Below are 16,757 nucleotides of genomic sequence, written 5' to 3'. Positions count from 1 at the left end.
ATGCGATGCCTGTCGCGTCGACAACAAGAAGCACATGTGTGGTTGGTTGTGCAGTGTTTGTGGTTTGCAGTTGCTGAAGGCATGATGCGTGCAACAAGACAACACGTGTGACTGAACTTATGAATTGTTCTCTGAATGTTATGTTATGATCAACATAATAAATATGGAACACCGATCGCCTCCTTTTATTTGCAAAAAAAAAACTTTGAAGAATGGGGAATGAACATTCCATTATCCTCTTGCATAGAATGCAAGCAAAAGGACTAGCAGTATATTGCAGCAACTGACGTGAAGAGTGAGTTAGCTTAGAAAGCCGGGAACTCGATCCGGTTGCCGCAGGGCCTGCCGCTGGGGAGGACGGGGCAGTCGACGAAGCTGTCGCCGGCGGCGTCGACGCAGAAGTAGAGCTGGTAGAGCTGGCTGTTGCCGGCCTCGTCGCGGTTGCACTCCACGTAGGGCTCGAAGCCGGTGCCCTGGCGGATGGCGCCCTTGATCTGGCTCAGCGTGTAGTAGCCGCCGTCGGGCTTGACGCCGGCGGAGGTGAGCGCGCCGAGGACTCCCAGCTGGTCGCGGAGGCGCAGCGCGGCCTGGAAGTAGCCGTGCTCGTCGAAGACGTCGGCTGCGCAGGTGCCGTGCTTCTCCCACTCGTGGCCCCAGAAGCGCAGCCCGTCGTTGGACGGGCACGCCAGCGTCGGCCACTTGGCGCGGAGGCTGCTCAGCAGGTCGCTCACCTGGAACGTACAGTACATGCCAGCATCAGTCAGCATCGGATTTTTTTTTTTTTTTTTGCCAATAGCAGAGAACAGAAAGACCTCGCCGAATGAACAGCAAAAGCGCCAACAATCTAAAGCGTAACGTACGTCGTGAGGACACAATGCAAAAGACGTACGTGTTGGCACTTGGCACGCGCGGATGAAACCCAAGAACACGCCGCCGCGGCATGATCAAACACATGCGGGGCGGGGCGGCGCGAGAGGAAGAGGGGAAGGGGAAGATGAAGAATCGCGTGTGCATGCACCTTCGACGGGTTGAAGGCGTTGTCGGGGCTGCAGTTCTGCGGGTACGTGCCGTCGTCGCGGTTGGGCCAGAGGCCGTGGATCCCGAAGTCCGCCGCCGGCTTGCCGGACTTGGGGTAGCAGCAGCTCTGCTTGGTGTCGCAGTAGGCCCCCGGCCACTGCAGCACGAGGTAGAAGAAGTCGTAGTCCTGCGCCGCCGCGCGCCCGGCGACGGCCAGGACGACCAGCAGGACGAGGGGCAGGGAGAGCCGGCGCGCCGCCGCCATGGCCGGCCGGATAGCGCTGGTACGGGTTGGTTCTTGGGAGCTAGATGGACGGGTGGACAGAGTAGAACTTTGTTGCTTGCAGCGCAGGGATCGAGGTGGGAGATGAAGGTTGCGAGGCGCTGGGGGTGCGAATTTATAGGAAGCTTTGGGCGTGGGATCGGGAGGCAGCTAGGGTGGATGTGGATCCACGGCAAGGCGACGGTGGCGCGCACGCATGCGTATGGCAACAAAATGGCAGTAGCGCGCGGGGGCATATTCCCACGGGGACGAAGAAAAAGGAAACGGAAACCTAATCGTGCAATTCAAGAAGCGAGTGATCGCTTGCTTGCCGCAGCCTGCTGCAAGACATGGAAGCTAATTAACGAGCGGCCGGCTGGGGTTGATAGGTGTGGAAGGCAAGTAGGGCCGTTTAGCTGGAGAGTGACAGGGAGCTCGACATGCATGCATGGCTTGTGTGTGTTGTGGACTTGTGGTCGGCACGGCGGGACCACTCAGTCTGAATAATCCGACCTGCGCGCAGCGTTCACGCTTCACGGACGGTTTTCTTTATTTATTTGGAATCCGTTTCTACTTATCATTGAACTAAAACTAATGAACGGATGGAAAATAATGCATACAGTGGATATTATTTGGTAGTGCTGGATATCGAGCCGACTCGACTCGACTCGACTCGACTCGACTCGACCCGACCGAGACCAAACTGGCTTGTTAAGATAACACTTGAATCGACTCGTGAAGGGACCGAGCCAGATAACTAGCTCGGTTTGACTCATTTGCGAGCTCGAGTTGGCTTTAGCTTGTTTAGCTCGCGAACCATAACAAAAAAAACAATATAATCAATTACTATTTAATTGTAGACCAATTTAATATTAGAAAAGATTAATAATACTCACAATTTCACGTACCACGTCAATCCAACATCAAATTATCAAATTTCATCACTTATTAGTTCATCCATTACAAGTGCGGGGGTATGTTTTTTGCTCATTTAAGTTAGCGAGCTCGACTAGTTAACAAACCGAACTGAGATGTTAGCTTAACTCGTGAAAGGTTTGAAACGAGCCGAGTCGAGCCCTAGTCAAACCGACCACGAGTCGAACGAGCTCACGGGACATGAGTATTTTGTCCAACCCTACTACTTTCTCGAGAGAGAACATTTACAGATTTACTCTTCCTTTTTGGGTTTCTGTAGAGAGGACTGTGGTCGAGAGTCCAACGCCGGTCTCCATCTCCAGTGACCAAGCGTGTAATCGAGGTTCCGCGCGCTTCTTTAATTTTCACACACACACCGCACACACAAAATAGGAGGATCGATGAGAAAAAAACTTGTGCACGATACGTGCGCAGTAGGGCACGTACGTCTCCTGGTTGGATATACCTTAGGGTGTACTGTTTGATTACACGGCGCGTAGGACCACCTCTTCGTTATCCCGGCGTGCTTTCCCGCTGCTGGGCAACGGCGGCGTACATACGTCGTGTCGCCGGTGAGCTTTCCTTGTCACGGTGGGGAAACAGGGGCGATCCAGCGGCCCAAGCGGCGGCAATCGTCATCGTGTACGTGGCGGCCGGAGCACGGACTTCTTTCTTATTTGGCAGCTAATAATAAGTATATATGAGACGTACGTGCCAACAAGGAGAAGAAGCCAGCAACAAGTTCTGCCACACACCATGGCAGGCAGGCAGGCAGGCAGCGTTACGCGACCATTTCACAGGAATCATGGTACCAACGGACCGCCATGTTGCTGGTGGAACCCCCTTAGCTTAGCTGGTGAATTGAAGCGGCCGACGTCACGTCACGTCACGTCACCGGCGAGGAACGTGGTCGGCTGTCGTGTGCGTGATCCAACAAAGCAGGATTAGGTCAAACGTAACACTTGTGAGTTGTGATGCAACAGAAAAGCTGTTCGTTTCGTGTTCGTCTCGCGTAACTCTCATCTGAGACGCCAAGTCTGTCGTTGCTTAATTGACACCATCTTTTTTTTTCCTTCTTCTTCTTCAAAAGGGTGGTTGAAAGCTACAAACGTTCAGCGTTTTGGACGTGACCCTCTTAGCTTGCTTCATCCATCTGTCTTCCTATCATGCATCCCCCTGCTTAAAGTCTTCCTCACTAGAAAATAAAAATAAAATAAATAAATAAATAAAGCTAATGGCACACTGGAGATGCGATGCTGATTACATACATGCAGGCGCACGCGGTTACCTTAGCTTTTTTAGTTTCATCAGTCTATGGAAAGCATCTCCTTAGCTACCTTAGTTTTTAGTTCAGTTCAGCGCCGCTTCTAACTGACAGGCTTTAGTCAGATGCCCTGGCTCGGTCAGGCCCCCGTCAATGATAGAGGTGCAGAGGAGCTTCGAATTGAGAACGAGTTGCAACCGAAGGACTGTTTAGTTCGCTGCCTAATTTACCATATTTTATCCAACTTTTCTGTCCATAGAAAGCATCAAATAAACGAGATATTCCACCACGCTCTGGATATTGTCGTCTATGAGCTTGTTCGGTTCTACCCAATCCATATAAATTAAGAGAGTTTTAATCCCTAGTAAGTCAAAATCTCTTCCAATCTGTATTAATCCCTTTAATTTATATGGATTGAAAATAACCGAACAAGTACGGGACATGCAACAACTGATACGAGAGTATGCATCACGAGGTCGCATCAACGCAAGTAAACTAAGCAGGCTTCAAATTATTGAACACACACTGAAATTTTTTTTGGGACTGTGTACGCGTTCCTGTTCAGACCTTTGAGGCAGTCAATGGTGTCCACACGTCCAAGGAGAACTGAACAACCATCAGCTTTGCCGAACAGCTGGGATAACTGGTCGTGACGTGACCTAATTATTGTCATTCAGCTACCGTTCAATCTCTAGGCCGAGCTCCAATCAACCCGCATCCGCTTAAACGCTAAGGGCTTGTTCGTTTTGGTGATAATCCACGTGTATTGGATGGGATTGAGCCGGTTTAAATTCATAACAAGTTAAAATTCACCTCAATTCCACCCAATACACTCTAATACATATGTAATATCAATAACCGAACAAGCCCTAAGACAGGAATTCGGGCTTAAGGCGTCAACCTTGCCTTCTATCGAGAGTTAGGCGCCTGCCTAAGGCTTGGAGGCGTCGCCGATGCCTTTAGGCAGATCTGTACAGTGCCCAACGCAAATGAAGCGATGTCACAAGTCCCCCAATTTTTTTAGTTTTCTGAATATAAATAATATAAAAAAGCAATTGTTGTTCATTTGTTTTGTGAAATCTTGATTTTAAAATAAATAATATGAGAGGACAAGAATATGAGAATAGATCAAATATGAAAGGCTACATTTTAAATTGTTTTATCTCTATACACAATAGATCTAAGGGCCTATTTTTATATTTTCCACTGGGGCGTAAAAAAACTCAGAGACGGCCCTGCGTTTGGGTTTGGGTATTGAAGAGATTCGCTCGCGTGATCACCTGTTTGCTCGCGGCCACAAGTTGACGATGCCATTGGAGCATCCGAGAGTCTGTTCAAGGTCGCTACTATCCATGACAGCAGACAAGCTAGAAACCAATTGTGTGAAAAGCTTCTTGTAATCGCACTAGAGCTCATATAGCACTTATGATTGGGTGCCACTTCCCGCATTCACTGTTGCTCGGTGCGATAACCAAATTATGGGACTGTTTGGTTCGTGGCCAGGAACTTGCCACACTGCAAATTAGGCACGCTACAATTTCTTAGACATGTGTTTAATTCATGCCACGAGTATGGCGTGCAGAACTTTCTTAGCCATACATACCACATGTAGTAGACTCAATTTGATGTAAAACTCACAGATGTGGGCATGTGGCACCAGATTTATTGGCTACACTTTGCCTACACTTAGGGGTGTTTGCTTTCTAGGGATTAATTTTTAGTTCCTACATTTTATTCAATTTTAGTTCCAAAATTGCCAAATACAAAAACTAAAACTCTATTTTAATTTTTATATTTGGTAATTTATATACTAAAATAGAATAAAATGAAGGAACTAAACATTAGTCCCTAGAAACCAAACATCTCCTTAGTTGGCTACACTTGTGGTGTGCTGCAACTGCAACAAGCAAGGGTGGACTACCAATAATCATTACACGAACATTTCCCTCCCTGGAAATGATGGAACCTTGTTCTGTCCCTGACAATAACTATTCGTCTGTAAATAGCAGAAAACATCTTTGTGAAATTGTGGCAGTCAACACAAACACGAAGATTCTTTGCAAGCCTTATTGGTCTGTGTTGAGGCGTCACAAGCAAAGCAAAAGCAATTGCCAGCTTTTCACTGTGATAGGTGAGGGCACTTTCCTTCCCTTCTGAATCCAAATCATGCAACTCTGATGACACATTTGGAACATAACCAGCAATCCTTAACTGCTTATATATCTCACTGAGATTTTCATAAATCTCCACTTTCCTTGGGTGTGCATCATCATCTGCAATAAACTCATGAACTGTACCATTATGCTCCACAGTGGTGCAGCCGGGAGTAGTTTGTATTCCTTCTTCCTGCATCAACTTCCTGATTTCAGATACCTTGCTCCATTCCCCAACTGCTGCATAAGTGTTCAGCAATAGAACATAGTCCCCAGCTTGCTGCGCCTTCAGTTCAATTAGATTACCGATTACACGCTCCCCGAGATCAACATGACCATGTATTCGGCAAGCACCAAGAAGAGTTCGCCAAATTGTCGCATCTGGTGCAACCTTCATCTCATTTGTCACGAACTCGTAAGCCTCATCAAGCAAGCCAGCCCGGCCCATTAGGTCAACAATGCATCCATAGTGGCGAACGTTTGGCTTCAATCCGTACTCACATCGCATCATATCAAAAAACCTAAAACCCTCGTCAACCAGCCCACTATGACTACATGCAGAAAGAACACCAGTAAAAGTCTGTTCATCAGGAGCAACATCTGATCTAATCATCTCTTCAAATACTGAGATAGCATCATTCCCAAAGCCATTTGCTGCCAATCCTGAGATCATTGCGGTCCATGTGACCACACTCTTCTGAGGAGTGCCAGAGAAAACCCTGTATGCCTTATCCACACACCCGCACCTCAAGTACATCGTAATCAATGAATTGCGCACCTTCAGCTCGCCCCCATAACCGTGCTCCTCGGCATACGCCCACACCTGCTCACCAAAATCAAGTGCGCCCAGGCTCGAGCATGCTTGGAGGAGCAGAATGCAGGTGACATCATCTGGCTCCGACTCACTGTCCTTGCCTCTCATCTCCTCAAAAAGCTTCAGGGCGTCCTTTGTCCGCCGGTTCCTCGCATAACAGGTGATCAGAACGTTCCATGCGACCGCGTCCCTCACTGGCATTTCGTCAAACAGCTTGCGCGCGCCGTCCCCGTCGCCACGGTTAGCATAGCACCTCATCAGCGAGGTGGCGAGGAGGGCGTCGCGGAGGTGACCCTCCGCCACAACGTTTGCGTGGAGCTGGCGCGCGTGCGCGAGTGAGCAGCGGGGCTTGAGGAGGATGGCCAGGGTGAAGGCGTTCCCGCGACGGCCGAGAGCACGCACGCGGCAGAGGAAGCGGAGCGCGTCGGAGGGATCGGAGAGGGCGCGGAGGATGGAATTGCACTGGAAAGTGGAGGGGAGATAGTGCGGGGTGGTGAGGTGGTGGTCGAGGACGGCGAGCGCGCGGTGGGACGGGAGGGAGACGGCCGCGAGGGAGAGGAAGGCGGAGGTGGTTGTGACGGGGGAAAAGATTAGAAGGCCCGTGCGAAGAAGGTGCGCGTGGAGCTGGATGAAGCGGCGCGGGGGAATGGGCGAGGCAGAAGCGAGGAGGGCGGCGGCGACGGAAGAGGTGGAGGTGGAGGCGCGGTGAGCACGGGTGAGAGGAGATGAGGATGAGGATGCCATGGCCCGCGGGACGGGCGCGAGTGCGAGGCAGGATATGGGCATATGGCCATATTTCGGGTTGCTTGATTTCTACTTTGGCCAATATTTTTTAAATACAAATAAACTCTTAATATTTTTATAAAAATACTATTAAAATAAATCGGTACATATAAATATTATGTTTTAAAACTAAATAATAAAACAGTTATTTGTAGTCAAATTTTTATAAATTTAACTTAAATCTTATCTAAAATGATAACTAATAAGATAACAGAGGAAGTAGTTAATATTTACCACCAGATAAGATTATAGAAATTAGATTATATAGTCTATATAAAATAAGCTAGATTATACAACCATAGAAGAAAACAAACATGCACTTAACCTTCGGTTAACTATTTGTTGAGCATGTGCTGTGAGCTATGTGCTAGAAAAAATAGTTATGTTGTTAGCATGAGCTATAAGTTATGAAAACGCTGCAGTGAAACAAATGTAAAAATATAGCTTTTATCTTTTATCTCTTTTGAAACCACTATGTTATTTCACTTATTTCAAAAGGTAAAAAGTAAAAATTTAAAATAGAATTTAAGGTTCAATTATCGTGTGAGGGTTCAGGCCCTCGTAACCATGAGCACGACTGATATATCAGTTTTACACTCTGCAGAGGTGGAACAACTTTACCTATGAGTCGTGATTCCCTTCTAGCCTAGGTTTGCAAGTCTCGTATTCACTTCTGGGGTGGGTGGCTAGGGTCTCACTACGAGGCTTTTTCCTAAAGTCCTCACTATGCAGACGTTGGAAATGGTCAATGCATAGAGTCATCTGACGTAACCTAACCTTATATCCAGTCTACAGGGTAAAGCATGGGAACTATGCCCGTATCCAATCTACCTTAGCTGGAATATAAGAGCATGGCAGATGCTCCGTTCCGGTCGACCAAGACCAGCACCAACATAAGACTTCCCTAGTTATTTAGCTAAGAGTGTCCCATACCACCCTCATGGGTGTTGGGGACTTGTTCTCAAATGCTTCGGCTCGAAGAAAAGCAAAAATACCAGCGTGAAGCAAAAACAAATGTCCAATGCGTGATTACAGGAGAGCACGTGAATAGTACGGGGGTACTGTTCACCTATTTATAGGCACAGTTCACAGCCTGTATATAATTACATTTATGCCCTTTACAATGAACTATAATAATGACACAGAATATCATGGGTCTTTAAGTCATTTCATCTTTAAGTCGGTTCACCCCTTCATCTTGAGACATGTCACTGTACCGAAGCTTTATAGTTGATAGCTTCGGCGCTGTTCTGGAGAGGATCTGCCGAAGGTGTTTATTTCTTTAGGATCTTCGGCTACGAAGCATACCCCCAACAGTAGCACTATTTTCCTGGATGGTCACTCCATGTTCCAATTAAATCATATGATCTTGCTTAATCCTCGGATTAACAACAATGATGTGAACTTACTATTTAGAACATTAATATCATAAACAGGAGTGACTGCATAAAGTTAAAGTTGTAGCAATAGCATAGCTACTAAAGTAAAGCACAATACCTATGTTTGATCAAGAAATAAGGTTGGAAAGGTTAGGTGTATTTGAATAGGTAACCCATCAAATTATCTATATCATGAATGTGAACTTAGTTATCATGTGTTGATTAGGTTCAAACAGAATATAAGGGGGGAAGATCACTTGTCTTGCTTATAGAAAACTTGAGATTCTTCTGCGGAATAGATCTTGATTCTCAACTACTTGATCAATCTCTAAACATCACACAAACAAACAAGAAGAAACAAACACCACTCAATAATATACAACATTCACCATAGACAAAGCTAAAAGACAGCATAACGAAAAGAGCATTTGCTTTTCAAAAACATCACAAGCAATTATTAACAAAAAGATGCTCTTTTGCTAAAAAGGTTTGCTTTATATTTTATAATACTAAGAATACCTTAATTAGTAAATATATAACTATTAGGTGAACCATTTCAATCTTTTATAAAAGACATACGTTGTATGTCTAAGATTAAGAGTTCATAAAATGATAAAAACGCATAATAACATTATTAAACCTTCTTAACATTTTAGAAATGATATGTTATATACCAAAGGTTAACGAATTATGAAACATTCAGCTTAGATAGATTTTATGTGGAAAGATAACTAAAAAATAATTACTTTATTTTCATTAAGAAAATACATGGCCTAATAGATTTTTATGCAAGGGATAACAGAAGAATTAATTATCTTTACTTTTATTAAGAGAACACATAACCTATACTATTATTAAAAAAGCTATATTCAAGGTCAATATATAAACTAACATTTTAATTATATAAAGAACATAAACACTAATTTATTTTTATTTCATCCTTTAGGAAAACTAAGTGATATATATAACATAGACTAAATGTGATGATTAATCAAGCCTATATAACTAGTTATGAACAAAATGAGATATAAGATTAATTAATAAAATATGTGAAAGGCTAATTAATTAATTAGTTAATTAATTATCTTTTAGTTTCAAATTAGGAACAAATGATCTAGTTCATTACTAAATAAATTATGTTTCAACAATATGTAAACTATCCTTTTCTTTATCCTTATGAAAATATGAGGACTCAATTAAGTCATTCAACATTTTTTTATAAAGATTGTATGTCAAGTTAATATTGTAAGACACATTACGTATAATTATAAGAACATGAATATAAAACTACTTCAAGAGAAAAGATAATTATATTTTATATTGACTTAGAAACATATGGTCTATTTCTATTTTAAATTTCTATTTAAGAAAGTTATTCTTAAACATCTATAACAACCATTATTAAATTATGAAAACATGACATCTATTGGAAAAGTCACTTTAATATTTCTTGGATAACAACTATAATTCAAATTAAACTATGAAAATATGTGAACCGTTAGAAACACTATTAAAATTATCATGACATAATTATGAAACTAACAAAATCATTTCTATTTTAATTGGGTTCCTAATATACATTTTATACTGTAATTAAGACCTAACACATAAATTTATTATGAGGGGTAGCCGATATATTTACATTTTTGTATATAAATAACACTATAAATAAAAATCTCTTATATTTTTATTACAAGAACATAAAGGTATAATTCTTTTTAATTTATTATTTATAAAATTATATACAAAGCAATTATAATAACCATAATTTAAATCAATTACAAAAATATCTAAATTGTTACTAACACTAATATTTCACATGAACTTATGTAGCAAACAACACAAAAATTCATTTATCTGTATCTAGACAACAAAAGGGCTAGATCGCAAGAATACCATGTCTTCTACCTTTGGATCGCGGACAGAAAACAGATCATCGCAGCGGCGATGAACTTTGGCGAATGAGAACGACAAGGGCAGGGAGCTTCCAGCAAGGGATCCTGACACATCGACTGTTGTCGAGTGACGGCAGGGAAGGTAGGGGACTCGGTACGGGTCTACGGGAACAACGAGAACAACAAGGGCTCAGCGAGGTGTGATGTTTCTGTGCTAGCGAGGTGTGGGACTTCGATAACACGGGACGAACTCCAGCGAGCACAAACAACGGTGTGCGATGCAGCAGCAGCAGGCAGCAATGACGCGGCGCGATGCAGAGCAGTAGGGAGCGTGCGTCAGCATACCAGAGAGAGGGCGCGACAATGGCGAGTCAGGAGAGCACGAGCAGGAGGGGCGCGAGCAAGATCGACGCGACGCGAAACTCTGGGCGAGCTCCAGCGTCGGCGGCTGACAACGGCGAGGAGCAAAGACAACGACGATGTCGTGAGCAGAGAGGGGAGGAGCTCGATTGGGCACTGCGGAAAAGGAGGAACTGCGTTGGCTCGGCATTTATAACTATAGACGGTAGCGCGAACAGACGTCGGGCAGAGTGTGGCGTCGTAGTGGAGGAACAGAGAGCCGCCATTAATGGCATCATCTCGGTGGGAATCAGGGGCAGATATGCGTCTAGGGCTGTCTGGGCTGCAGCTCCGGTCGCGGTCCAGTACAAGTGAATAAGCACAGTACAAGCAGACCACGTCTCTGCCTCCAGCCGCCGTGTGCCGTGTCGCGTCTAGCCGCCGCTCGCCCACAGGCTCCTGCAAGCCGGCCTCCGGTCGTGGGCGCTCGTTGTCTCGTCGTCTCCGGTCGATGGTCACCATCTCCGGCGTCTCCGGTCGGCACGCGAGCCATGAGTTTAGCCTGCAAGAGCGAAACAATCAAAACAAAGAAGTCACCGAAATCCACTCCAAGGCTGAGCGGAACCAAGCTCCACCGAGAAAACCCAAATTCCTCACGAAGACGCTATGTGCTTCTGCTGCGTTAAGCATTAACTGTGAGTACCTTTATGCTCTCCTTTTCCTACATGTTTTCCCCTTCCTGGAAGCAGAATAGTGCACCATTCTGAAATTGTTCTGTTGACAGGCATCTTTAGATTAATGTACTCATGTTTATAGTCCCATGTTTATAGAAATAAGATGGACAAATTTATCATCAAGAACAAGAAGAAAGATGCTTCTAATTCTAAAACAACTAGGGCAAATGAGGACTCAAGATTTATCACAATGTTTGCAAAGAAAGAATCAAAATATTGTTCGTGCAATAGGATTGATTGAATATGTACTAAGGAATATGAATGACATGAGGGAAAATGGTTGGGATCCCTTTTTGAGGAAGTGAAGAGTTTTTATACCAAAATAAACATAGTAATCCCAAATATGGATGACACAATACCAACTAGAGGCAGATTAAGGTGTCGTGGAGCTAAGTTGGTGAGTTACTACCATCATTTTCATAATGGAATATTCATTGTTGTCATTGATCAAATTCTTGTTGAGTTCAACGACCGCTTCCCTGAAATATCAACTCAGTTACTGTAATACTCAAAATTGTATACCAGGAATAATAGAGAGATCTCCTCATTTTATGTGTCTTATTTGCATCATGAAAAGAGCATACATAAAATTAAGAGTGATTAAATTTAACCAATGACACTAAAATAAAAGAAAGTGCATCATATTGGAGTTTTGGTTTGTGCATCAAATAATGTTCACAATAATATTAATAAAAATATAATAATTGACTTGAGGTGAAGTTTAAATCCTAACTTGAGAATTAGGGTTTGAAGTAAAAGAGGAAGGAGAAGGTACTATACAATACAAAAACAAAGTTATAAACAAATAAATTTATTCCATAATGATTTATTCAAATCATATACTCAGAAGTTTGAGCGCAAGATCCACCACAAATTTGAAATTCAAATTTAAGTTCAAAAAAATAAGAAAAGTGGAGAAAAGAATAAAAAAAAGAACTCCCAATTCGGGTGGGCCGTGAAAGCCAATTTTGGCCCAGTAATCACGCCCTCGCGGGCCGGCCTTGCTCTGTGCCTTCCACCGCGCGTAGTCCTGACATCAGGGGCCCACTGGTCAGCCACCCTCCCTCGCGCTCGCGTCTCTCCGTTCGCTGGCATTTGGGTCCCTTCGGCCAGTTGCGCCAATGCCCTCAGTCACTACCTCACGGGCCCATCAGTCAGTTTCCCAGTCGCCGCGTGCGCGCCTTGTATCGCTGACTTGTGGCCCCCTTTTTCCGAGCCTCCCACCTCGCCATGACTGCGCGGACCGGGTCCGTCGTCGGCGATGCCGGGATTCTCTCAACCACTTTGCCCCGGACCTTGCGCGCTTGATCGGTGGATATAACGCGTACACCCTGTCTCGTGCGTTGTGCCCATGAGGAATTCAGCTTTGCCGTGAAACCCGCCACCGTGTGAAAGCACCGCGTGAGGAGAGAGCGGCCGCCGCACCGAAATTTTGATGTCACCGGCGGTCTGGGTACGTGAGCAACCTCGGCGAATTAGTCGTCGTGCGGGGGATTTCAGTCGCGCGCCTTGTCGGTGTTTTGGGTCCGACCGCACACCCGGGGTTGCCCCTCAAGGTGCTTTTAGGAGTAGGACGGTGTCGACGACTGTAGCAAAATGGTTCGTGCCGATCGCACGAGAGACAATGGACAAGATTTGCAGGTTCGGGCCGCTTAGAAGTGCGTAACACCCTACGTCCTGGTGAGTATATGAGCGTGGTTACAAGAGGATTCTCCGGATAGAGGGCGCAGAGAGTTTTTGTGAGTGGCTTAGTAGAACAGGGTCGATCGATCTGAAGGGGTGCCCCCTAGGCCTTATATACTCGGCCGTGGAGCAGTACATGTGATACGATAACAACAAGTAGCTAAAAGATAGTGAACCTCTTGAGTTTATCCCTACGTAACTTTCGCCGACTTATCCTCGCATGGCTCTGTTGCATGAGGGCTTCAGCGCGGGAAAGTCGGGTCTCTGTTGTGATCCATTCGTTCGACGTTGTGGGCCGCCTGTGTTTGCACTAATCAGTCTCACGTCTCCTTTGTTGGCTGTCTCTCCCTAGGCCCACGAAAGAATGACCTTACGAATTATTGGGCCCTTGGGCCGTTCGTGAGGCCTTTTACTTCTTTAGTGGACCCGGGGGATATCTATCCCCCACAAGCCCCCGATCTTTGGGTTGATTTAGAGGTAATCAACTCAAAGATCCAAGGTCCAAAAAATGATTCCTTGCTGTCTTCTCTGGTTTTGATCACTCGTCCGACCAAAGTTCGGCTTTGTGCTTGTGCCTTAGAGGTCGGCATTTTGGATTGTAAGACTCCGGAATTCATTGGGTGCACCGGAGGTGCACCCAATGGGTGTAGCCCCCGACCTTTGAGTAGATTTTAGAAGATAATCTACTCGAAGGTCTTCTTCCAAAGGTTATCTTCATTCGTACTCCTGCTTTTCGGTTAAGGATTAGTCTTTTCGATTTTGCTCTACGCCTTAGAAGTCGGCATTATACCGGTTTAGAATAATATTCCGTGGGGTGCACCGGAGGTGCACCCAATGGGTGTAGCCCCCGACCTTCAAATGGATTTTTTAAGGATAATCCGTTCGAAGGTCTTCCTTTCACTTGCGAAAACTGGCATGAGGCTATTTTGCATTATGCTTTGGAGGTCAGCATTATGTCATCAATATTTTGCTGCCCAGGTCAGCGTATATTTTGTCTTTAGCAGCCGAGTTTGCAATCCATCCATATCTTGCTAGGTAGTGCAATTTATTTGCTTCTGCGATTGATTGGACGTTTGACGGACGTTCTCTGTCTAGTCTTCACGTCGCTTCTGTCGGCCATATCTTGTACTTTGCTGGTTATATTTGGCTTTCCTCTGATCCTTACTGATATCTCATTTTTGTCTTGAGGTATTCACTGCATGCTCTGCACAGATGTGACCGTTTGAAAAATATACCGATAATTCCTGGGCGTCCCCCCCCCAATGGGTGTGGGCAAGGGACGGCTTGGTACGCTGAGTGTTTTAGCCAGTTGCCTCTGAGTAGTAATGCGATGGGACGGCTAGTGTAATCATATCCTTCGCGCTGTTGACTGGAGTCCCAATGGGTGTAGTGTTGCATGAAACGGCGTCCGCCGTCTGACGTGTCTTCGGGTGGGTGGAAGTGCTTATTGAATGCCTTGCGACTGTTCAGTGACCGCGGTTAGAAGTGAGCGGTTGCCTTTCCCTTCTATAAATAACCCCTTTGCTTCTCTGGTTTCTTCACATCTCTTCGCTGCTCCTTACTGCCTCTTCCCTTTCTTCTCTCCCAAAGCTTTAACCATGGGCAAGAACAACAAGCGCAAGCGTGAGCCGACTCCTCCATCGGAGGAGTTTGGTGATTCAGAGTACTCGGAGGAGGAGTTCTCCTCCGAGCCCGAGGGGTCTCCGGCTCCCGTCTCTCCTCCGGCGTCGTCCGATGGCTCGGACGACTCCCAGGGGATAGCCGCGGAGGTCTGGACATACATCCGGGCCGTCGAGCGCGCCGGGCTCGAAGGCTCGGATGAGTCGGAGTACTCCTCGGATGAGGAGGACTCGGACGGCGGCGACGAGGGTGAAGACGACGACGACGACGACGATGATGATGACGACGACGGCGACGGCAGCGGCAGAGGCGGCGGCAGGGACAGCACCAAGGGCAGCAGCAGGGGCAGCACCAAGGGCAGCAGTGGCGGTAGCGGGGACAGCACCAGGGGCAGCAGCAGGGGCAGTACCAAGGGCGGCGGCGGCGGCAGGGGCAGGGCCAGTGGCTAGGTGCCACTGGTCTTCTTAGATATTAGTATAGTTTAGTATAGCTAGAATAATGTAGTAGTAATTAGTATAATTTAGTAGTAGTAGTAGTGTAAAGTAGTATAATGTAGTTTAGTAGTAGTAGTAATGTAGAGTAGAATTAGGGAAGTACCAACTCATAAAGAGTTGGTTTGTAAGCTCGTCAACTTCCCTTTAATGAAGATTGTCGTTTGTCCCTTCTTTTTGATGACTTGTCACTGCTTTTGCTGAATGTTGAAACGATTCTTTTGATATAGTAGAAACAGCGTCGAGCGGTAGTGAAGATTGACATCAGCGTTTTAGAAGTAACACTGAGCAATCGAACACAAGACCAGCGTTTTAGAGGCAATGCCGAATGATAGAAGGTCGGCATCGGCATTTTAGAGGTAATGCCGAGCGATTGAACACGTGGTTGGCGTTTTAGAGGCAGCGCCGAGTGATTGAAGGTCGGCGTCGGCATTTTAGAAGTAATGTCGAGCGATTGAACACGTGGTCGGCACTTTAGATGCAGCGCCGAGTGATTGAAGGTTGGCGTCGGCATTTTAGAAGTAATGCCGAGCAATCGAACACGTGGTCGGCGCTTTAGAGGCAGCGCCGAGTGATTGAAGGTCGGCGTCGGCATTTTAGAAGTAATGCCGAGCGATTGAACACGTGGTCGGCGTTTTAGAGGCAGCGCCGAGTGATTGAAGGTCGGCGTCGGCATTTTAGAAGTAATGCCGAGCAATCGAACACGTGGTCGGCGCTTTAGAGGCAGCGCCGAGTGATTGAAGGTCGGCGTCGGCATTTTAGAAGTAATGCCGAGCGATTGAACACGTGGCCGGCGTTTTAGAGGCAGCGCCGAGTGATAGCCAGCTTCTCAAGTTAATTTGAGGAAAACGGCCGAGTGATGAGGTGGCACATCGGCTTTCTTGGAAATAACTGTTAGATATCCACGTGGCATGCTGGGATTTCGGAGATGACCGCCGGGTGATGACTGGGCACTTTTGAAAAGGTATCTGGCTCAAGAATATCCCTTAAGAGTCGCGCTTTTAGCCGCCTTTGCTTTCCGTGCCCTAGTTCTTGCATTTCCGCATCTGAGTCTTCTCTGCCACTCGCCTCCTGCTCTGTTTCGCCAGCGAGAGACAAGATGGCGCCCAAGAGGAAGACCGCGAACTCGTCTGCCGCAGTGATCCCCGCCATCGACCCCAACAGTCAGTTACCCTTCGCAGGTAACCATATGTCTGTGATTTCTGAAGTTGAGCTTCTCCGCCTTGTTTCCATCGGGGTTCTCCCTCCACGGGAACTCTGTTCTTGGCGTTCTTGCCACGGGACCACTGTCCCAACCGAAGATACCCACGAGTCAGTGGTTTACACTCCTTTTCTTCTTCGCGGCCTCGGCCTTCCCATATCTCCTTTTTTCCGTGGTATCCTTGATTTTTATCACATCAACCTGACT

At 46.0% G+C, this 16,757-nt stretch overlaps 2 protein-coding genes across 2 annotated transcripts; both read right to left on the bottom strand.

Moving 5' to 3' along the window:
- Nucleotides 1–187: 187 nt before the first annotated feature.
- On the bottom strand, nt 188–1,607 carry LOC100192110 (uncharacterized). The gene is made up of 2 exons (NM_001137533.1): nt 1,019–1,607; nt 188–731 (listed from the first exon to the last, which is right to left on the bottom strand). Exons 1-2 carry the CDS (start codon nt 1,280–1,282, stop codon nt 306–308), a joined length of 690 nt encoding a protein of 229 aa, NP_001131005.1. The 5' UTR covers nt 1,283–1,607; the 3' UTR covers nt 188–305.
- Nucleotides 1,608–5,299: 3,692 nt separating this feature from the next.
- Nucleotides 5,300–7,181, bottom strand: LOC100281656 (uncharacterized). The gene has a single exon (NM_001154575.3). It carries the CDS (start codon nt 7,167–7,169, stop codon nt 5,376–5,378), a length of 1,794 nt encoding a protein of 597 aa, NP_001148047.1. The 5' UTR covers nt 7,170–7,181; the 3' UTR covers nt 5,300–5,375.
- Between the last annotated feature and the right edge of the window lie 9,576 nt (nt 7,182–16,757).

The sequence above is a fragment of the Zea mays genome, chromosome 1 (genome assembly GCF_902167145.1).
Source record: "Zea mays cultivar B73 chromosome 1, Zm-B73-REFERENCE-NAM-5.0, whole genome shotgun sequence".
Taxonomy (NCBI): Eukaryota; Viridiplantae; Streptophyta; class Magnoliopsida; order Poales; family Poaceae; genus Zea; species Zea mays.
This window is presented reverse-complemented; position numbering and strand designations above follow the sequence as displayed.